The 23,539-nt window shown below is 38.7% G+C and overlaps 1 protein-coding gene across 2 annotated transcripts in view; it reads left to right on the forward strand.

Annotated features, from left to right (window-relative positions):
- The first annotated feature begins 14,931 nt into the window (after positions 1 to 14,931).
- LOC137716412 (TATA-binding protein-associated factor BTAF1) overlaps positions 14,932 to 23,539 on the forward strand; it is a 28,124-nt gene continuing 19,516 nt past the window's right edge. For both annotated transcript variants that reach the window (XM_068455862.1, XM_068455860.1), the window contains exons 1-11: positions 14,932 to 15,067; positions 15,225 to 15,525; positions 15,692 to 15,786; positions 16,878 to 17,092; positions 17,195 to 17,249; positions 17,983 to 18,064; positions 20,390 to 20,709; positions 21,433 to 21,541; positions 21,744 to 22,389; positions 22,575 to 22,707; positions 22,818 to 22,886. In XM_068455862.1, coding sequence (XP_068311963.1) covers positions 15,477 to 15,525; positions 15,692 to 15,786; positions 16,878 to 17,092; positions 17,195 to 17,249; positions 17,983 to 18,064; positions 20,390 to 20,709; positions 21,433 to 21,541; positions 21,744 to 22,389; positions 22,575 to 22,707; positions 22,818 to 22,886 — 1,773 coding nt within the window. In that variant the 5' untranslated portion in view covers positions 14,932 to 15,067; positions 15,225 to 15,476. The remainder of the gene's footprint in view (positions 15,068 to 15,224; positions 15,526 to 15,691; positions 15,787 to 16,877; positions 17,093 to 17,194; positions 17,250 to 17,982; positions 18,065 to 20,389; positions 20,710 to 21,432; positions 21,542 to 21,743; positions 22,390 to 22,574; positions 22,708 to 22,817; positions 22,887 to 23,539) is intronic.

The raw sequence follows: 23,539 nt of genomic DNA on the forward strand, positions 1-23,539 counted from the left end.
AGGTTGCCCAATTACTCGAAGGTCTACTACAAGTTATTGCATATTTTTTGGATTTTTTTTAATTTCTTGGAGATAAAAAAGATAGAAGACAATATCATTATCTTCGGCTGAAGCCGAGTATAGAGATATGACAACTGCTTGCTGTGAGTTATCTTGGCTTCGATACCTTTTTAGGCCGCAACATTATACTGCAACAACCAAACAACTTTACACATAGCTGCTAACCCTATCTTCCATGAACGGACTAGACATATAGAGATTGATTGTCATTTCATCAGAGACAAAGTCTAAGATGGTTCCGTCGTAACAAAATATGTCTCTTCGTCACAACAACTTGTAGATGTATTCACAAAGGCGTTGGGAAATGATGTTTTCTTAGCTATGTTACGCAAGTTGGGAGTTCTAGACATACACTCTCCAATTTGAGGGGGAGTGTTGGAATGTCAACTCTGTCTCACGAAGTCAGGGATAGATTAGCAGCCAAGAATATGATTTGATTGTAATTGATTACAGTTGACTTTATACATAATATTTACTTGATTGTATTCCTTGATTATAGGATCACAATTGTATAATATATTTCAACTCAATAAATGAAATCGTCATTCTGGCAAATATCATGTTCAATCATTATTTTACAAGTTCTGCATATAAAGCTAAGTTTTCCATAATAGCATTCATAGAAGTAACCATGAAAGGAAACCAGTTTTGGGAATAATTACCAAAGCCTTGCAGCTGCAGGTCAACAAGATTTTGAATCATAAACCCACATCTTCCCCGCTAAAACTGTTCCCTTTTCCTATCCTCTCTCTGATCGAACTCTCTCTCACCTTCTTTCTTTCTCTCCAATTCAACAAGGATATATATAGATATATATATCCAGCCCCTAGTTTCTAATATTCATTGACTAAGACCTTATCAGTTTTTAAATTTTGATCAAAGTTCTTAGCATTAATATATATTAATGAATTACATGTAAGTTACATAATTTTTATAATAAAAATTAGTAATCGATTTAGAGTTTTAATACTCACAGCCTTATTAAACTCCTAATTAATTTTCAATTCAAACATTTCCAAAATATAAAAAATAAAACTAGAATAAGTTTGTATAATCTTATATGCACCCATTCTTAAATATACTAATTTGTTATATGAAAAATATTCTATTTTTTTAATATAAAACGTATCCCTTCTTTTTATATATAAAATTCATTCAATCTTTTCTCTAATCCATTTTTTAAAATTATATAGGTACATTCTATTTCATTGATTTGAGAATGTATCCATGTCAAGTTTAATAGAAAAAATTTAATAATGTTATTAAGCCTAATATCTTCATTTTTTTTTTTTTTTGAAAAATGTACCTATGTTTTGGTACAACAATTTTTTGGTTAGTTTTGATGAACGCACCCACACACACACACACACACACACACACACACACAATACATTGGAGAGTATAGTTCATTTTTAATATTTTAATCCCATAAATTATGGGTTTTATATAAAATCTAATTAATATAAATAACTACAAATTTTATTTGTAATTTAAAAATATTATAACCTACATAGAAATACATTATTGCATTAATGTTAGGGACTTCGATTAAAAATTAAAAACCATAAAAGTTTCGGTCAAAGAATATTATAACCTACATATAAATACATTAATAATTTGGATGAGGTCCCTAACTTCTAATGTTCTTTGACTGAAACCTTTGTGGTTTTTAGTTTTTGATCGAAGTCTCTGATATTAATGTAATAATGTATTTCTATGTAAGTTATAATATTTTTAAATTACAAATAAAATTTGTAGTTATTTATATCAATGAGATTTTATATAAAATCCATAGTTTATGGGATTAAAAAAATATTAAAGATAAATTATACTCTCCAATATATTGGGTATATATATACATTGGTATGTTCATCAAACCTAACCAAAATATTATTGTACCAAAACATGGGTACATTTTTCAAAAACACGAAAAATGAAAAATAATATTAGGCTTAATAACATTATTAAATTTCTTCTATTAAACTTGACATGGATACATTCTCAAATCAATGAAATAGAATGTACTCTTATAAGTTTAAAAAATGGATTAGAGAAAAGATTGAATGAATTTTATATAAAAAAAAGGTACATTTTTCATACAACAAATTGGTATATTTAAGAATGGGTACATTTAAGATTAGGAAAAATTGAAAAAATTATATGAATGGGTACATATAAGATAAAAATTTAATGGGTAAAAACTTATTCTAATTTTACTTTTTATATTTTGGAAGTGTTTGAATTGAAAATTAATTAGGAGTTTAATAAGGGTGTGAGTATTAAAACTCTAAATCAATTACTAAGTTTTATTTAAAAAAATTATGTAACAGACATGTAATTCATTAATATACTATTACTAGAGATTTTGATCAAAATCTGAAAACTGATAAGGTCTTAATTAATGAACATTAGAAACTAGAGATCAGATACTAATATATATATATGTGTGTGTGTGTGTGGTAGCAGTATCGGTTTTTTGCTTGGTTGATTGAATATCTCTTTCCTTGCTTATTGAGAGTAGCCTTAGTCTTAATCTGCCTTTAGGGAATGAAGTGAATCGGAGGTGATATAATAAATTGTGAAAGAATCGGTTTATACATATATATATATATATATATATATATATATAGGCATCCCAACCGACTAAACATATGGTGATAAGTACTTAAAATATAATATATAATAATAGCATATGGGATATTAGATGCTAGAGAGCAGGAGCTGTCATTCAAATGGAGAAACAAAAATGAGAAGGCCTCAGACCATTACACTTGGTCGTGGACATAAGAAGAGAAGAAATACGAAGTTAAGAAGAATTGGAAGCGGCTGACATTAGTAAGGTTAACTAACCGTTGGTAAGGGTAACTAATTGGGCCCAAACTAATGTGATGGAATTGGATACCAAGGTCACTTCGAAATATCCATTTAAGTATAAAACACTGCATAAAATAATTTATAAATTACCAAAGGAAAATATCTAAACAATTTATATTACAAAGTTCAATGAAACTAACTAGAATAATTAACACGTAATTACTATAAGTATTTTAAAAATACAGGTTCTCACAGTAATTAATTCTCTTTTGCTAGGGAGAGGTCACGAATGTGACATCCCGTCCCGGAAATACCGAAATGTACGTATGAAATTACAATTTTACCCCTAGTGTGCTTTCGTCACGTTTTGGTTGTTTGTTGTGTTGTGGCATGTGTTTGGAACCTCACACACTCCCACACACACACAGACACTATCCTTCTCTCTCTCCCTCTGTCTTCTCTCTCTCCCGAGTCCTCTACCCTTCTTCTTCTTCCTAAAAACGTACGGACCAACACATATACCCCTCAAACCGTGACAGATCGAGGAAACTAAGGACACCATTCGACTCGTGAGGTCGAGGCGAGCACGACCATAGCATTTTCAGGTAAGAACTTCGACGTTTTCACGTCGATATCGCGAGGTCCGTTTTGAGCACTGTTCATGCAACATTAATTTACTTAGTTTTTGGACATTTGAAGCTTGTAGGTGTGTTGGTGAGGTCCTAAGGAGCGTCGGAGTAGCTCGTTGGACGAATTTGGACGTCGGGAAGGCCTAGTTCGAAGTTGGCCGGTTTTTGAGTTTTGAGACAGGTATGATCGCGTAACTTTTAGCCTTTAAAAGTGGTCCAACGTGATTCTACTAGTTTAGGGCTTTCTTTTGGTCCAAGAATCATAGAAAACGGTTGAGAAACGAAGGAGAATAGTTAGTTTAAAGTTTTTCCCAGTTTCCGGCGACCGGAGTCCGGCGAGGGTAGGCCGGAGAAGAAAGGGGAATATTCCGTCAAGTTTGACGGAATATTCCTAACGGCAGTGACGGTATCCGGTTAGATTTGACGGAATATTCCGTCAGTTTAACGGAATATTCCTGACGGCGTCTGTTGACACCGTCAGTGTGCCTGGCACGTGGCCGCGCGTGGGGGGCGCGTAGGTCCGTGCCTGTGCTGGCGCGTGGGGGCGCGTGCGGGGTCCAAAAATTATTTTAAAAATATGGTTGTGATCCTGAGGTTGTGTAGAGCACGTTGGTATATTCATTTGTCCATTTTGAGCAATGTATGAGAAGTTATTACGAGAAACGGGTTATGTGCTTTAAAGTTAACGTTTTTATAGTTGTTTCGCATTTAGGTGACACGTACCCAGAGGACGAGCGTGCACACGCGAGACAGGGGGGCTACGACCCTTCTACATACCAGTGAGTGGGCTTTTGTTTTCCGTATATACCTATATACATTTATATTCCCAGAAATTGATTTAAAAGGGTTATTTGCCTTATGCCATGCATGTTATTATTAACGTTTATGCATCATCACATTCATTAGTAGTGGCATGCATATACATATTTATATGTGGGTGCTGTGGAGGCATAGGTAAGTACCAGGTAAGCGTTATTTAACGATTGCATTAAATAGTGGTTAGAGATGCTTAGAGAGCTCATAACCTGCACCCCGGTGTTAGTGCTCCCGCCCAGAGTAGGGCACAGTCCTTCACGTGTTGTTCACCTCCCGCACCATACGCTCAGCTTGGATCCAAGCTAGGTGCATAGGCCTGTCGTACAGACCACGATAGGTGGTTCCGACTCGTAGGTGACCCGCGATTATTCGCACAACCTTCACGTGATCGTAGCACTAGAGCGTATATATATGTTACACCCAGGCTTGTCGTACAGACCACTTTAGGTGGTTCCGACTCGTGGGCAGGTTTAGATATTGAGATTGAGATTTGAGCTCTAGATGTAGCCGTACAGGTCACGTAGGTGACTCCGGCTGCCTGATTACATGATATTGATTATGATTATACCTGGGCACTTGCATATCACTTTGAGATTTTGGCATGGCATATCTTGAGCATGATTGGTATACCCTTGAGCATGTTTTGCATGTTTACACATACGTACATATGTTTATTTTCTGGGAAGTATACAGGTTTTACGGCGAGGGGTTAGAAAGTATTTTATGAAATGGTTTTCAAAGAGCTTTGTTTTTGCCCACTCACGTTTTTGTTTTGCGCCCCTCCAGGTTCTAGTTGCTTAGCCGTTGCGGTGGTTTCCCTTGAGAGCTTTTCGGCGTTCTGACAGACACTCCCCATTGTAGGGTCGCCTTCGGGCGTACTACCGTTGTTGTTTTAATTGGACTGCTATAGACCTGCTCTGAATTTGTATCGCACTAACTAGCACTCATTCTAGTACTTGTATGCTAGTTTTTTTTTATTATTCGTACTTTCATATTACTACTTTAGCTTCCGCACGTGCACATGGCTACGTCACCTTTGTGTGACGGCCAGCACGCTCCGATCTCGGTCGGGGTGTGTCAGTTTGGTATCAGAGCCTAGGTTTGGCAGTCCTGTGTCCTTGTGAGTATTCTAATAATTTTGATGTCTTCTGTCAGAACTATGCCGCCTCGTCGGGAACCCCGTCGCTCTTCTGAGCCTATGTTTCCCGATATTACTCAGCTGGGGGAAGCTTTTGCTACAGCCCTTCAGGCAGTGATGCGCCCTCCCCAGAGGACTCCTCTGGAGACCATGTACAATCTGAAGTTGGATAAGTTTAAGGGCAGTGAGGGACCCGAGAGTGCAGAGCGCTGGCTAGAACACATAGAGAAGACTTTCCGGGTGCTACATAATCAGGGGAACTTGCCTATGGAGAGGTGGGTCGAGACGACCGCTTGGTTTCTAGATACGGAGTCGGCAGCTTGGTGGGAGCAGGAGCTCCGTAGGTTGACTCCGGATCAGAGGATTGATTGGAACGTGTTTACGGGGTTGTTTAGGAGAAGATATGTACCCCCTGAGTACATTGACCGCAAGAAGCAGGAGTTTTCCGAACTGAAACAGCGGAAGATGTCAGCGAATGAGTACTACCGTAAGTTTACGGACTTGTCCCGTTATCACCCTGATGTCGCTGGTAATCCGGCGGAGATGCTCCGTCTTTTCCGTCTGGGCACAAGGAAGAAGTGGCGTTCTATGGCGTCTACGGTCCACAGCGAGACTTATCGGGACTTCTATGAGATACTGTTGAGGATCGAGGATTCCGAGAATATGTCGAGCGATACGGATGAAGAGAAGGACGGCAACCAGAAGAAAGATGACAAAGGCAAAGGTCAGGCATCGCTCGGGCCCCGACAGACTCAGAACTTCAAGAGAGGTGGAGCTAGTTCTAGTTCTTCGAGTGGTGGCTTCAGTGCCACTGGGCAGGGTCGTGGAGGTAGATTTTCTGGTGGCGCTAGAGGCCAGAGGCAGGGCGATGGTGGGCGAGGCAGAGCCCCTATTTGCCGCAGGTGTAACAACCGACATTTCGGTGAGTGTAGACGTGGTAGCAACGGTTGTTTCACATGTGGACAGGTGGGACATATAGCGGCAAATTGTCCCCAGGGTCAGCAGCAGCAGAAACCACAGCAGACCTTTATGCCACCGCCTGCACCACTCCAGCAGATCCAGGGTCCTAGTAGTTACGGCCAGACGGGTCGAGGTGGTGCTTACCACTATCAGGGTGATGCTGTCCCTTATGCTCCGGGGCAGTATCAGTACCCTCAGGATCCCTATTCCCAGGGTGGCTATCCCCAGTATTCAGGCGGCTATATGCCGTATCCTCCAGCCCCAGCGGGTGGTTCACAGTGGTATCAGGGAGGACAGTATCAGCAGGGGGAGATTGCCACTAGCAGTGCAGGATCTTCGAGACAGTCAGGCCAGCCCAGTCAGGGGCGTGGTGCTCAGGGACGCGGTGTTCAGGCGAGCCGAGGCCGCGGTGGGCGTCAGCAGGGACAGGGGCGTCTTCACAATATTTCTCTGCAGGACGCTCAGAACAACCCAGACTTGATTATGGGTACGTTGAACATTCTTGGTTGTTTTGCTAGAGTCTTAATTGATTGTGGAGCTACACATTCCGTAATTTCTCATACATTTGCTCAAGCGACGCAACCTCGCCCCACACCCCTAGGGTATGATTTAGAGTTTGTTATGCCTAGGGGAGAGAGTTGCGTTGTAGATTGTGTGTACCCGGGGTGTCCAGTGATCGTAGAGGGTGTTGCTTTGTCAGCCGATCTTATCCCGTTAGATATTGTGGACTTTGATGTGATTCTGGGCACGGACTGGTTGCACTTCTATCGTGCCAACATTGACTGTTACGGGAAAGTAGTTACGTTTCACCGACCTGGACTACCTGTGGTTACTTTCGTGGGTGAGCAGAGTGGGGTGAGATATGGCGTTATTTCGGCGCTACGAGCGAAAAAGTTGTTAACTAAGGGTTGTCAGGGGTATCTGGCTCATGTGGTGCTGGATGAGGTTGTTACTAGCAGAATAGAGGATGTGAGAGTGGTCAGACACTTCCCTGATGTATTTCCTGAGGATTTACCTGGGTTACCCCCAGATCGAGACGTAGAGTTCACCATTGAGTTGATTCCAGGTACCAATCCTATTTCTTTAACTCCTTATCGTATGGCTCCTGTGGAGTTAAGGGAATTGAAAGTTCAGCTGCAAGAGTTAGTAGATAAGGGATTTATCCAGCCTAGTACTTCGCCTTGGGGTGCTCCAGTGTTGTTTGTGAGGAAGAAGGATGGAACTTTGAGACTGTGCATCGACTACAGGCAACTCAATCGGGTGACGATTAAAAACCGTTATCCATTGCCTCGTATCGATGATTTGTTTGATCAGCTGAGAGGTGCTTGCGTGTTCTCTAAGATAGACTTGAGGTCTGGTTACTATCAGCTGAAGATCAGTAGGGATGATGTCCCTAAGACGGCGTTCAGGATTCGTTACGGTCATTACGAGTTTCTGGTTATGCCATTTGGATTGACGAATGCACCAGCCGCCTTTATGGATTTGATGAACCGAGTATTCCAGCCTTACTTGGATAGATTCGTCATTGTCTTCATTGACGATATTCTGGTGTATTCTAAGTCGAAAGCGGAGCATGTTCGACATCTTACTTTGGTGTTGAAAAGGTTGAGGGAACACCAGTTATATGCTAAGTTTAGCAAGTGCCAGTTCTGGTTAGACCAAGTTGCGTTCTTGGGACACGTCATTTCTGCTCAGGGTATTTTGGTTGACCCTCAGAAGGTTGCAGCGGTAGAGAGTTGGGAGCAACCGCGAACCGTCACCGAAGTGAGAAGTTTCCTTGGTTTGGCAGGGTATTATCGGAGGTTCGTTAAGGATTTTTCGGTGATTGCCTTGCCGTTGACGAGGTTAACGAGGAAGGATGTCAAATTTGAGTGGGATGATAGGTGCGAGCGGAGTTTCCAACAGTTGAAGCATTGTCTCACTCATGCACCTGTTTTGGCACTCCCAGACGATAGTGGTGATTTCGAGGTTTACAGCGATGCTTCCTTGAATGGTTTGGGATGTGTATTAATGCAGCATGGTAGGGTGATTGCTTATGCTTCGCGGCAGTTGAAACCTCATGAGAGGAATTACCCTACACATGATTTGGAGTTGGCCGCTATCATTTTTGCGTTAAAGTTGTGGAGGCACTATCTTTACGGAGAAAAGTGCAAGATCTTTACGGATCACAAGAGTCTCCAGTATCTCTTTACTCAGAAGGAACTCAATCTTCGTCAGCGGAGGTGGTTGGAGTTGCTCAGCGATTACGATTGCACGATTGATTATCATCCTGGTCGTGCGAACGTAGTGGCTGATGCACTTAGCAGGAAGTCACAGGGCCGTATTAATGCGTTGTACGCTAGTCGTGCTCCTCTTTTGGTGGACTTGCGTACTACGGGGGTAAGGCTAGAAGCCGAAGATCGAGATGTGGCATTACTTGCTAATTTCCAAGTTAGGCCGATACTTGTTGATCGGGTGCTTGAAGCCCAAGTAACTGACCAGGAGACTCAAGAACTTATTCAAGCTCGAGAGCAAGGAAGGAGGCGGGACCTCAGAGTTCGGGTTTCGGATGGCATGTTGATGCTAGAAGGTAGAATGTTTGTGCCTAAGAGTGTGGAGTTGAAGAAAGAAATTCTCGATGAAGCACATATCTCGGCTTATGCCATGCACCCAGGAGCTACTAAAATGTATCATACCATTCGACCGTTTTATTATTGGCCGGGTATGAAGAGGGAGATAGCCGAGTATGTGAGCAGGTGTGCTGTTTGTCAGCAAGTTAAAGCAGAAAGGAAGAAGCCGTTTGGGTTGTTGCAGCCGCTTCCCGTTCCAGAGTGGAAATGGGAAAATATCACCATGGATTTTGTGTACAAGTTCCCACGTACACATAATGGCTTTGACGGCATTTGGGTGATCGTCGATCGACTCACTAAGTCGGCTCATTTTATTCCTGTGAGAGAGAAGTATTCTCTGAGCCGTTTAGCGGAGTTATTCATTTCGAAGGTTGTAAAGTACCACGGTGTCCCAGTGAGTATTGTTTCGGATCGAGATCCACGATTTACGTCGAAGTTTTGGGTAGCTTTCCAGGAAGCTTTGGGCACGAGATTACTTTACAGCACGGCGTATCATCCACAGACAGACGGACAGTCAGAGAGAACTATTCAGACCTTGGAGGATATGCTGCGAGCTTCGGTGTTGCAGTTTGGTGACGCTTGGCATCAAAGATTGGATTTGATGGAATTTGCTTACAACAACAGTTTTCATTCGAGCATTGGCATGGCGCCATTTGAGGCCTTGTATGGCAGAGCTTGTCGCACACCGTTATGTTGGTCAGAGGTTGGAGAAAGAGTTTTAGTGGGTCCAGAGATTGTCGAGGAGACTACTCAGAATGTTCAGGTGATTAAGTCTAACCTGAAAGCAGCTCAGGACAGGCAGAAGAGTCTAGCGGATCAGCGTGCTACGGACAGAACATATGAGGTCGGAGATTGGGTATTTCTGAAGCTTTCACCGTGGAGAGGTGTTGTGCGGTTCGGAAAGAAGGGGAAACTGAGTCCTAGGTACATCGGACCATACATGGTCACCGAACGAGTTGGTGAGGTAGCTTACAGGTTGGAGTTGCCTCCGGAGTTGGCTAGAGTGCATAATGTTTTTCACGTGTCTATGCTCCGACACTATGTTGCTGATCCATCTCACGTGATACCTCCTCAACCGCTTGAGATTAACCCAGATCTGACGTATGATGAGGAACCGGTGACGATCATTGATTGGAAAGAGAAGGTTTTGAGGAACAAGACAGTGAATTTAGTGAAGGTTTTGTGGAGGAACCATTCAGTTGAGGAAGCTACGTGGGAGACAGAAGATCGGATGAGGGATTTGTATCCCCGGTTGTTCTTTAACCACTAGGGGTTGTTATTTGGTTGTTTTGAATTTCGGGACGAAATTCTTTTAAGGTGGGAAGGTTGTGACATCCCGTCCCGGAAATACCGAAATGTACGTATGAAATTACAATTTTACCCCTAGTGTGCTTTCGTCACGTTTTGGTTGTTTGTTGTGTTGTGGCATGTGTTTGGAACCTCACACACTCCCACACACACACAGACACTATCCTTCTCTCTCTCCCTCTGTCTTCTCTCTCTCCCGAGTCCTCTACCCTTCTTCTTCTTCCTAAAAACGTACGGACCAACACATATACCCCTCAAACCGTGACAGATCGAGGAAACTAAGGACACCATTCGACTCGTGAGGTCGAGGCGAGCACGACCATAGCATTTTCAGGTAAGAACTTCGACGTTTTCACGTCGATATCGCGAGGTCCGTTTTGAGCACTGTTCATGCAACATTAATTTACTTAGTTTTTGGACATTTGAAGCTTGTAGGTGTGTTGGTGAGGTCCTAAGGAGCGTCGGAGTAGCTCGTTGGACGAATTTGGACGTCGGGAAGGCCTAGTTCGAAGTTGGCCGGTTTTTGAGTTTTGAGACAGGTATGATCGCGTAACTTTTAGCCTTTAAAAGTGGTCCAACGTGATTCTACTAGTTTAGGGCTTTCTTTTGGTCCAAGAATCATAGAAAACGGTTGAGAAACGAAGGAGAATAGTTAGTTTAAAGTTTTTCCCAGTTTCCGGCGACCGGAGTCCGGCGAGGGTAGGCCGGAGAAGAAAGGGGAATATTCCGTCAAGTTTGACGGAATATTCCTAACGGCAGTGACGGTATCCGGTTAGATTTGACGGAATATTCCGTCAGTTTAACGGAATATTCCTGACGGCGTCTGTTGACACCGTCAGTGTGCCTGGCACGTGGCCGCGCGTGGGGGGCGCGTAGGTCCGTGCCTGTGCTGGCGCGTGGGGGCGCGTGCGGGGTCCAAAAATTATTTTAAAAATATGGTTGTGATCCTGAGGTTGTGTAGAGCACGTTGGTATATTCATTTGTCCATTTTGAGCAATGTATGAGAAGTTATTACGAGAAACGGGTTATGTGCTTTAAAGTTAACGTTTTTATAGTTGTTTCGCATTTAGGTGACACGTACCCAGAGGACGAGCGTGCACACGCGAGACAGGGGGGCTACGACCCTTCTACATACCAGTGAGTGGGCTTTTGTTTTCCGTATATACCTATATACATTTATATTCCCAGAAATTGATTTAAAAGGGTTATTTGCCTTATGCCATGCATGTTATTATTAACGTTTATGCATCATCACATTCATTAGTAGTGGCATGCATATACATATTTATATGTGGGTGCTGTGGAGGCATAGGTAAGTACCAGGTAAGCGTTATTTAACGATTGCATTAAATAGTGGTTAGAGATGCTTAGAGAGCTCATAACCTGCACCCCGGTGTTAGTGCTCCCGCCCAGAGTAGGGCACAGTCCTTCACGTGTTGTTCACCTCCCGCACCATACGCTCAGCTTGGATCCAAGCTAGGTGCATAGGCCTGTCGTACAGACCACGATAGGTGGTTCCGACTCGTAGGTGACCCGCGATTATTCGCACAACCTTCACGTGATCGTAGCACTAGAGCGTATATATATGTTACACCCAGGCTTGTCGTACAGACCACTTTAGGTGGTTCCGACTCGTGGGCAGGTTTAGATATTGAGATTGAGATTTGAGCTCTAGATGTAGCCGTACAGGTCACGTAGGTGACTCCGGCTGCCTGATTACATGATATTGATTATGATTATACCTGGGCACTTGCATATCACTTTGAGATTTTGGCATGGCATATCTTGAGCATGATTGGTATACCCTTGAGCATGTTTTGCATGTTTACACATACGTACATATGTTTATTTTCTGGGAAGTATACAGGTTTTACGGCGAGGGGTTAGAAAGTATTTTATGAAATGGTTTTCAAAGAGCTTTGTTTTTGCCCACTCACGTTTTTGTTTTGCGCCCCTCCAGGTTCTAGTTGCTTAGCCGTTGCGGTGGTTTCCCTTGAGAGCTTTTCGGCGTTCTGACAGACACTCCCCATTGTAGGGTCGCCTTCGGGCGTACTACCGTTGTTGTTTTAATTGGACTGCTATAGACTTGCTCTGAATTTGTATCGCACTAACTAGCATTCATTCTAGTACTTGTATGCTAGTTTTTTTTTATTATTCGTACTTTCATATTACTACTTTAGCTTCCGCACGTGCACATGGCTACGTCACCTTTGTGTGACGGCCAGCACGCTCCGATCTCGGTCGGGGTGTGTCAACGAACCCTACGTAGTCTTTATTCAATTGCTTATGATATTATACATACATACTTTGAAATATTAATCACTGTATTTAAATTGTCATTGTGTCTTAATGCTTCTCGACCATTAGGATGTTTTGATAAGTAATCGGATGCAATTTATGTTGGAATATCACCCTGAAATTAAGGAATGCTTCTTGTAGTTAATAACTGTAAGTTCATTTCGGGCGAATGCCACATTTTAAGGGTTGCATGGTTTTTCAAATGGTTTTACAAAGTGTAATGAATCATGCATGTTTATATTTGATCTCAATGCCACACATGAGTTGCATGTTTAATATATGTTCTAACTTGAGTTGCATGTTTAATATATGTTCTAACTTGTTTAATATATTTGATCTAAATGCCACAATTAGAGTAGGTATAAGGAAAACCTAACCATTAAAGTTGTATGCGTCATTCATAAGTAATCGGTAAAACTACATAGGATTGTTAAGGTGATGACAGAAACCTAGTGTCCTTTTACCATTGTTTTTCAAAATTATTTGTTTTCAATTTGGTTTCCTTAAAAATTGTTTCCTTGCCGATTTATTTAATTTTTTTTTATTAAAATTCGTTTTTATTATTTTAAATTCCAAAATCAATCTTTTTCTGAACTTTGTTTTAAATAATTAATTAAGATTTGGTTTTAACATAAATTATTTTAAATAATCATGTGGAGAACGACATTACTTGAGCCGTTTATACCACAATATCTTATTCTCTTGCAAGTATTTTTAGGTGTTTTTATTCTTATTTTCACATATAGTAAAAATTCTATCACCTACTCAACCTTAACAAACATTAGACCTTGCACGTTGCAACCGGCTTTTGTTTCTTTACTTTGCCAAATCACTAGACTGTAACCTCCAAAAGTGAAGTACCCAAAATTAGAACGGCTCATCCATTTGAAAATCAACCTTTTGTTGCAAGATGTTTGTGGAACCGTTAAAATATGCCAGTCACAATAATATCATTTACGTTATAATTTAAACAACTATATAATCATTTTCTTTTCTAATTTTTCAAATGTTTGACTTTTATTCGTATAGAAATTAAGCACATAAATTTAACATATTGAACTCAAAAATTGGAATGTTCTCGTAAAACTCAAGTTTTTTTACCTAAAGGGAATCAAACTCAATATTGGGATCTTTTGATATAGGCGCCTCAATTTTGAACTTTTTACATCAAACATCCATGCCTTTTTGTGATTTGATTAAACTTTTTTTTTGTCATAATTTTGGTGCTATATGCACATTATATTGTAACAAATTTCCTATAATCTAGCATTTTGATTACACTCTCATATGTTAGAGATAATTGTGAAAAAAAAAAAGTTGGTTGGATTCAATTTATTTTCACAATAATGCTACAATTTAGCAATAATTATCTACAACTTAAGATATTTTCTTTCCAAAATAGTTTAAAATATTTTTAAATCCCCCAAAATCAAACGTACCGAAATAATTTTTTTTTTTTTTTTTGTAGTACGTTAAGTGAAAATAGGATTGAGAATAATATAAATGTACCAATACACAATGTGTACAAAATAAAACGTACCAAAATAAGAATAATGTACCAATATTAACAATATGTATCAACTCAAACGTACTAAAATTGCAAATAAATGTACCAATTAATGTTTTTTGTAAATTCAAACGTAGCTGCATATAATATATACGTAATGTGTTGTACCTAATAATAAGTCGTCAACAACTATACTTAAAAAAAAACAAAAACAAAAAAAAAATTCACAAAAAAGTTGAAAAAATTACCTGGAGCTTTTGTGTTGATCACCAACTATTTGAAAAGGAAAAATACCATTTGGAAAAAGAAATAATATTAAATGTTTGCATAAAAAATAAAAAAAACCGTAATCGAAAAAACATATTTGAAAGGAGAAAATATAGTTTAATTACTAATATCCCCACTAAATAAATAAAAAATGCATCATGTAGATAAAATGATAAATTCAAAAATTATTTTAATTTATAAAAATAAAAATGATTATTGATCACAACACTTTAATCAAATTTTAAAAAGATACAGATGTTTAATATAAATAATAAAGAAATACTGCAAGGGATTTTAATTTTCCCAACTCAATATTACGCACACTAATAGCCATACACCCTTTTTCAGGGTGACAGAACACACAAACTAGGCCTTGGTTGGTTATAACCCGATTTCAGCCCATCGAGCCCAAATGTAACACCAAGCCCATTATGAATCAGCAACCGAAAAGCCCAAAAGAAAACCGAATTTGTCTTTAAAAAGAGTGGAAAAGAGGAAATTCAAGATCCGTGTCGTGTCTACTAAGCCAACGGAAAAATAAAGGAATTAAAAAAATTAAAACCATTAGCAGTCGCCGTAAACGCGGTTGGGGAAGAAACCAAGGCCACCGTGGAAGAAGGAAGGAGAGACACTAGGCTGCCTTTATCTTGCACTTGTTCAGGTAAGTCGTCTTGCCGGTGCCATCGCCTCCTCTGGTGGTGATTGCTTATTGCTGGCTCGATCTAATGCTTTCGCACTTGCTTTGCCCTCTTCCTCTTGGTTTGTTTAATTTTTTTTCAAAATTATCTGAAATCTTCAAAAATTGTGCGGATTTGCAGACATCTGACGCATTTGGTGTCTGGCCTGAAACACGGTCGTCAGGAACGCATTTGGTGTCTGGACCGAAACACGTTTTCCTCTGTAATGGAAAAAAAAACTGTGAAGATTGTATATCTTGGTTCCATTGACCGCACTTGTTGAAAAACGACGGCAACGAAGAAGAAGAAGAGAGTTTACAGCGTTACTACTATTATTTATTACTAGTACTTAGATTGTTGGCACCGAGGAAAGAAGAGTTGGAATGATCTATTATGGCCCAGCAGTCCTCTCGTCTCCATCGCCTCCTCACTCTCTTGGACAGTATCCTTCAACCTTTTCCTTTGCTTATATTTTAAGCTGTATTAAATTAAATTGTGGTTGAATGCATGTTGTTTAGTTTGGTTACGGATCACCCCCTTTCCTCAATCTCCCAATATTTTGGTTTCAAAGTTTCAAACTGACTTTGTCTTTAACCCAATCCTGATAGCTGGTTCAACCCAAGCGACCAGATTTACAGCTGCTCGGCAGATAGGGGACATTGCCAAAGCGCATCCTCAGGACTTGAGCACTCTGTTGAAAAAGGTATTACTGACTTCCACGGTGTTTTTCGTGCAGTTACACCATGCACACTATATCATCTGCATCTTTGCTGCCTTGAAAATGTAACTAAACAAATGACGAAGTTGAGTTTTATTTGAAAATCAACATTACAACTACTTCATTTCTCTGGTGACTAAGCTTAAACATGTTCGCCATTTTTTGTTTTTAGAGAGCTAGGTAGAGCTTCACTTTTTTCCGTTTTCATTCAGGGATAGGGAGAAACCGGTTATGGTCTGATATATGGTAATGAAAGGATCGAAATCCAAGAAAGAATACGAGGGCTGCTAAGAGCTAACATCCACTAATATAAATTTCTAAGTAAAAGTATTTTTAACCCTATATATTAATTTAAATACCTCCAAATGTCTGGTTGTGCCTTTCACGCAAAATTTGCTATTTTTCTGATTGTGGAATCAGCCCTTCCAACAAACCAGCAAATGTACAACTCTATTGAGCACACGACACAATGGATACCAAATAGATGTACAACTTTAGCGCACAACACCAATAAACCAGCAAATTTACAACTTTAGTGTCTTACAAGAAAATTTATCTTCCCACTTTCTTTATACATTCACCACCAAGTAAAGTTAAGTTATTTTCAGTGTACTTAAACAAGAGCCTTATATTAAATATGAACTTCAACAGTAGCATCTCTATTGTCAGGAATCCGAAATAAAAAAGAAACATTTATTAAGGGACAGCTAACCCAAAGTCATGCCAAACTGTACACGAACTACTAAGAGAATGTGAAATACCACAAAACCTCAAAACCTGTCCCAGCCATTTTGAATAACACAACGCATCTGCATTTATTCCTTTCATCTGTTATTCAACTGTGAGTTAAAACTGACTGCCATGATTTTTGCGTTTCCTCTCAAAAGAAAGAAAAATATATGAAACCGATTTCTCATTAACTGTTGTATAACTTTCTCTTTGTTTTGGTTTTTGTTGATAGATGCTCTGGCCTATGGTTGGTTTGTTTGATGTAAAAAGTTTTATGTCATTTTGAATTTATTAATTTCTTTTTTGTGAAAAAATCTGTCTTTAACTTATGTAACTTGCGAGGTTAGGTTTCCCAATATCTTCGTAGCAAAAACTGGGATACAAGGGTTGCTGCCGCTCATGCTGTTGGGGCTATTGCTGAGAATGTGAAGCACACCTCTTTGATTGAACTCTTTACTTGTATTAAATCGAAGATGGCTGATGCTGGGATATCTGGTTCTATTGAAGATATGGTTGCCTTCCCTATTTTTGATTCTAACGTTGCTGGCACGTCATTTAGAAGGTGGGATTATTGTACACTTGTAATGCTCTTGTTTGGTTGGCTTTTGATTTGTGCCTGTAATGTAGGCATGACTGTTTATCTAACTTTGAATTTTGTTAACAGCTTTGATCTCAAAAAGGTTTTGGAGTTTGGTGCTCTGTTTGCATCTGGGGGACAGGTAATGCAGTGTCTATTGTATGTTTGTTGACATAATTGCTCTTATGTGAAGAGGGAAGATGTCTAAATTTCACTTTTGATTATGTAATTTAAATAGGCAGTTTCTTTAAACTGTCCATGTCAATCTGCAATTCTATCATTTATGTGTGTGTTAATGTTTGTTCATGTTTACGACAAGATAATCTTGGGAAACATTAACAGACCAGTCTAGCCATTTTTAACTATTTATTTATGTATCTGTGCCACATTTTAGACGCAAGATATATTAAAACAAAATAAAGAGATCAGAGATGGAGTTATAGTTCTTCTCTCCCTATTTTATTTTATGTTTGTTTAATCTATTTTAATGATTATTCATATCTAAATTTCTCCCTTTCAAAAAAAAAAAAAAATCTAAATTTCTAAAAGGAGGAATTATGTTGCTCATTGATTGTGCTAGGTGATATATGGTTTCATAAAATGAAAGGATAAGTGGTCTGATTAAGTGATATATTAAAAGGGCTGACAGTTTAATAATTCGTGAATGGATCACTTTTCTGATTTTAAATAACATCTGGGCTTCTTATAAAAGATATAGAGAATTGTGGATACTGCCTTTTGAATTGCAGATGCTTGTTTGTGCAAGAGGATGGCCTAATTTGGTTTATTTATTTATTTTTTTTCTGATTGAAAAATATATGCTTTGTCGGAGTCTTCATTTCTTCTTTATAATGGATGTTTCATTTTTGGAACAGGAGTATGATGTTGCAAATGATCATATGAAGAGCCCAAGCGAGAAACTGGCTCGTCAGAAACAAACACTTCGACGTCGTTTAGGTTAGTAATAGTTTAGTTTTTTTGCACTGATAATATACTGGGGCCAAAAAGTAAAAAAGATAAATCCCCTTTAGGTTGTTGTCTTTGTAGCGTGGACAGTGTATTGTTGGGGAGAGTGTAATGGTTAATTTTTAAAGTTCAATCTACTAATACTGATAAGATGATTGGCTCTTTGAACCATTATGTTTTCTAGTGATTGGATGGGAAAAGACAATCACTAGACCCTGTCCACTTGAGAATAAGTTTAGCTATCATTGGATTGGAGACATGTATCTGAACTGCATATCTGATGATTCATATTCCTTATTGCTGAGTTTGGCCTTGATGTGGCCTTTTGTTGGCTGCCACATGGCATAGTGGGGCCCACCTTTCTCTGTCTAGCAAACTCACACCACCACCCAAATGTCATTCACCCACCCACCCATTGGAACTATCACCAAAATCCCACCTGCAAGCCAATGACCATGTACTCCCCTCCCTACACACCAGATTATGATTTTTAATGTGGAATTTTTTTCCTTAATGTGTTTTCTTTTTTAGGTGGATTCATACAGCCTACCCCACTTAGTGGGATAAGGCTTTGTTGGGTTTTCTTTTTAATCTTGGGCTAAAATCTGGAGTTTTATTCTTTTCTTTTTTCTCTTATATGTGATACGGGTATTAAAAAGAAGAAAAACAATAAAGAGGTCGGTCGAGGACTAACTCTGAAACACACAGAAAAAAAAACCACCCAGCACAAACAGCTGGGAAAAGACCTAAAACCATTATAGGACAGCCACCTTCCAGTCAAGCCGAAGCAGTGAAAATGAAATTCCCATGAACTCTGAGGAATCAAGTTCAAAGAACAGCCATAAACAGAGTCCTGTCCCAGAGCTCCATGAAACCAACTCAAGAAAATCCTCAAAGATCCTTCTGTTTATCTCCAATTCTCCATCGTATTGACCCAAATCACCGCATGAGCAAAGCTGATACATTGCAAGCCTACTCTTTCTCACTCCAATATAAACTATGCAGCTAGAATACAACAGCCGTCCAGTCCCTTTTTTTCCCTCTTCTGAAAGGAGACGAAATCTTAATGCCTAAACAATAAATTTCATGAGCAGACTAGATGTCCATAAAGTAAAACAAAGCAGGAACGTGAGCATGATCACCCTAAACTCAACACCTCTACGAAACTCCGTAAAATTAACAAATAGCAGCTTTTCAGTTAAGCCAGATATCTGCAAAAGAACAATCTCTAAACTCAGGAAATGGAAGCCCATAATGACGACCATTGCGGTCTTTATCCCATAACTCCTTATTCCTGCAGTCTGTGAGGACCTCAAAGATCAGCCTATTTCTTTCCATTGATGTTACCCAAAATCACTGATTCCATAAAACCTTGGCTTTCTTCTTCCCATTTCCAGGTAATTTATGCTTCTTTAATATAAAAGAACAATCTCTGGGTATAACCCAACTGACAAACCTTAGCTTTATTCTCTATATCGTACTGATACAGATGGATACAATGAAGCCAAAAGTCTTGATATGTTAGATCACTCACCGTTTTGCGAATCCATGCAGTGCTGTACCAAGGGGGTGTTGGGTTTTTCCAGCCATGATGAGTTGTCCTAAGTCTATTAGGAATTATATACTTAGAAGATTGAGTGGTTTTCCCAATTGGAGTGGTTTTCTCAATTAGAGTGGTTTTCTCAATTGTACCCAATTTAAATTGTTTTCCCATTTGGAGTTAGTTTCTCAATTGGAGAAGGATTCATAACTAGATTCCAATTAGGATTAATAATCCTGGTTGTAGAAGACCTTTATTATGTCTATATAAAGGGGCTATTGCACTAGTTTTGAATTTGGGAGCAAAACAATATTTTGTATACCACTCAAGGGATTAGATTGAGAGAATATTGTAAGGGTAAAGTGTGTGCAAGAGAAAAGAAAAGAGAGAGTGTATTTCTTGTTCTTGTTCTTTCAGGTCTTTTCGTCAAGTCTATTCTAGAGGCTTGGCAAGATTATTGTTTGTACTCATTATTGATATAGTGGAAGATTGTTGTTGCTGTCCCGTGGACTTAGGCACATATAGCCAAACCACGTTAATTCTCGGTGTTATTTGTCTTGGTTATTTTGTTTTAGACTTCCCGTGTTTGTTCTGTTTTTCCCATTCTTAAACGCGATATTCTCAACAGGGGGGAAGACCATTGTTAAATACCAGAATATGTAGTTAGTGGTGTTTTATTTTATCGGTAATGTAGTCATTGTGAACATTAATTATGGTGTGCTAACATGCAATTCAATCTCTTGGGTCTAATAGAAATCTCACTGTTTATTATACAGGTTTGGATATATGTGAGCAGTTCATGGATGTGAATGATATGATAAAGGATGAAGACTTTATTTTACACAACTCGCATGGGAATGGGACTAATCCAAGAGTTTATACATCACATAGTATTCAGCAATTAGTTGCAAATATGGTTCCTAGTGTCTTATCAAAAAGGCCAAGTCCCAGGGAATTGAATCTTTTAAAACGAAAAGCAAAAATCACTTCGAAAGACCAGTCAAAAGGTTTGTCTGAAAATGGGGATATGGAGGTGTCATGTGCTCAAAATATACCACCAAAGGGGGCATGTCCTGACTCATTCGGGACTAATAAGGTACTAGGTTGCCTACTGATTATTATTATTTATTTTTTTGGTGCTAGGTGATGTGAATGTTGTATGCCATTTCATACAAACACTTCTTAATTGGTTGTAATAAAATATGAAGTGTTGAATAATATATATTTTGAAGGAGTGTCATTAAAAAAGTTTGTGGAGTAAACTTCAAGTGTAGGCAATTAAGGGACACGCTGTATTTGTTGGATAAATTTTGCATGCAGTTTTCATGATAAGGTTGCTTGAATTATCATTTAAGTTTTTTATTTATAATTAGGCCTTGTTAAGGGGAGATAAGGATCATGAAGGGGATGATTATAGGGGCGAAGAAACAAGGAAATATAATTAGTTATTTATGTATTATCGTAGTTCATCAATGATTTAAATGACATTTGTATAGGAATAATTTGGTCATGAACTTATGATAGCTCAAAAGTTTTCAACTTGAAGGTTTACTCTTCTACTAGCTAGGATATTGATGCACTGGTTTGTTTGGAATTTGATACTAGGTTTCACTAGATTTTACAGGCTGATCTCTACACATTATTGAATTATTCATTTTCGCATTTGCTATTGTTTTAAGAGGTTTAACATCTTATGATATTCAGGTGTAAATTTCCTAACCATTGTTCTGTTGCAGAATTAATTTGGTTTCTTCCTTCTCACTAGTTTCGTACTTTGTGGGGAATAAGTTTCTGCATTTAATGTTTATTAGCTATGCAGGAATTTTTGGACCTGGATAATCACGAAGAAAAAGTTGAACATGATGGAGAAGGGCGGTGGCCTTTTCATAGCTTCGTTGAGGAACTAATCCTAGATATGTTTGATCCAGGTTGGCTTCTATTATTTTTATTTCTAGCAAGGCTTAGGCTGCCTTCTCAATGTAGCCTTTAAGTGGCTGTCCTGTTTTTCTTTATCTATCTATGTGTATATATGTATCTATATATATATATATATTGATAATATGCTTTTATAATTGCTTTTTAAGTGATATTTAGTCTTACAATATTGTTTTTAATTTTTTGTTTTCCAAGTTTGGGAGGTACGCCATGGTAGCGTGATGGCTTTGAGAGAAATTTTAACCCATCAAGGTGTTTCTGCTGGAGTATTTATGCCTGACTTGAGCCTGGAGGGTGCAATGTTTGTGGAATTAGAAAATAAATGGACGTCATCTACAATGAAGAGAGACAGAGAGATTGATTTGAATATGCAAGTTCCTATTGATGAATCTGAACCAGAGCTGAAAAAACCAAAGTTTGAAGATGTTACATCTCCATTTATGGATACTATGGTTTCTGCCAGCAAGAGTGGGGATTTTGATATCAGTATGCAGGGAGAACCATTTATGGATACTATGGTCTCTGCCAGCAAGAGTGGGGATTTTGATGTCAGTATACTGGGAGAAGACAGTGGTTGTAAGTCGCCTTCTGGACAGGTTAATGGTCAACTTCATGTTAGCTCTGTTAAGGTGGAGCCATGTGAGCAACCAGCTCAGGCAACTGAGTTAAGGGCCCAGTCTGACAATAAGGGATCCTTTCAGAAAATGGATGTGCTGAAAAGGCTCTCTGAAAATAGTGATATGATGAACTTGGTTAAACTGGCTAGGCATTCATGGCTTAAAAATTGTGAATTTCTTCAAGATTGTGCAATTCGTTTCTTGTGTGTCTTGTCACTAGACCGGTATGACTTTTTTTGTCTTTCTTTTTAGTCAAGTCTGCCTTTTATCCAAAATAATTAAAAAAACAAAAAAGTAGGCATGCTAATTTATTAATTTGCTTAGTACTAAATTATGTGGATGTTAGTATGAAACTCCACGCATCTCCATATGATAAAATAATTATTTTTTCTGTTTATTATGGGTACAGTTTTGGAGATTATGTCTCTGATCAGGTAGTTGCTCCAGTACGTGAAACCTGTGCTCAAGCATTGGGTGTTGTGTTCAAATACATGCATCCCACTTTAGTTCATGAAACACTGAACATCTTGCTGAAGATGCAGGTAAATGTCAGCTATGGCATTGCCATGCTTTTAGTGCTGTATATTGGTTCCACTTAGTTGTTATTACTGGTTTTGTGGTATTTATGCTTCTGATATTTTGATTTGTTCAGTGTAGACCAGAATGGGAAATTCGTCATGGAAGCCTATTGGGTATTAAGTATCTAGTTGCCGTGCGGCAGGTAAGTATTTGTTTCTGTTTGCAGTATTTTGAGATAATTTGCGATTTGCTGGAGTACCATGCATATTTTGGACATTACTAAAAGAAACAATGTGTTGTTTGATGTGTCATGTGTTATCTTTTTTTACTATTTTCCATAATATAGAGCTCAAAGTTTTATGATGCGGATAATAGTTTTTGTGGTGGTTCTTTGTACTTCAGGTATTTAGAAGTTGAGGTATTAAGTAATATTTGAATGTTTGAACATTTCTTTTCGATCTGTAAATGAATACAAAAACAGGATCTATATCGAATCCATAGATTCTTTTTCTTGATGGATTTTTTGCATCTTTTAAATTTCCTTAAAAAAATGACTTGCAAATAAATAAAGGGTTTCTCACATGTAAGCCCTTGATAACATTATGCTCACACTTCAAACTCAAACTTTAGAAAACAGCCTGCTGATTTTGCGATGAGAGAAGGGCACCAAGGGAAGATCACAAGTAATAATCAATTAGAACATGGTAAGTGGATAGCCAAGGGGTTTTTGACCCCTCCAATTTAGCCCTTTTAAGTGTTTGTTTATAACACTTATTGTTGTCATGGTGTTTGTTCTAATTTACTGATAATGAGCCATAGGTTTATTTTTATGTATTTTAGTGTGAGGTATGCACA

The sequence above is a fragment of the Pyrus communis genome, chromosome 14 (genome assembly GCF_963583255.1).
Source record: "Pyrus communis chromosome 14, drPyrComm1.1, whole genome shotgun sequence".
Lineage (NCBI taxonomy): Eukaryota > Viridiplantae > Streptophyta > Magnoliopsida > Rosales > Rosaceae > Pyrus > Pyrus communis.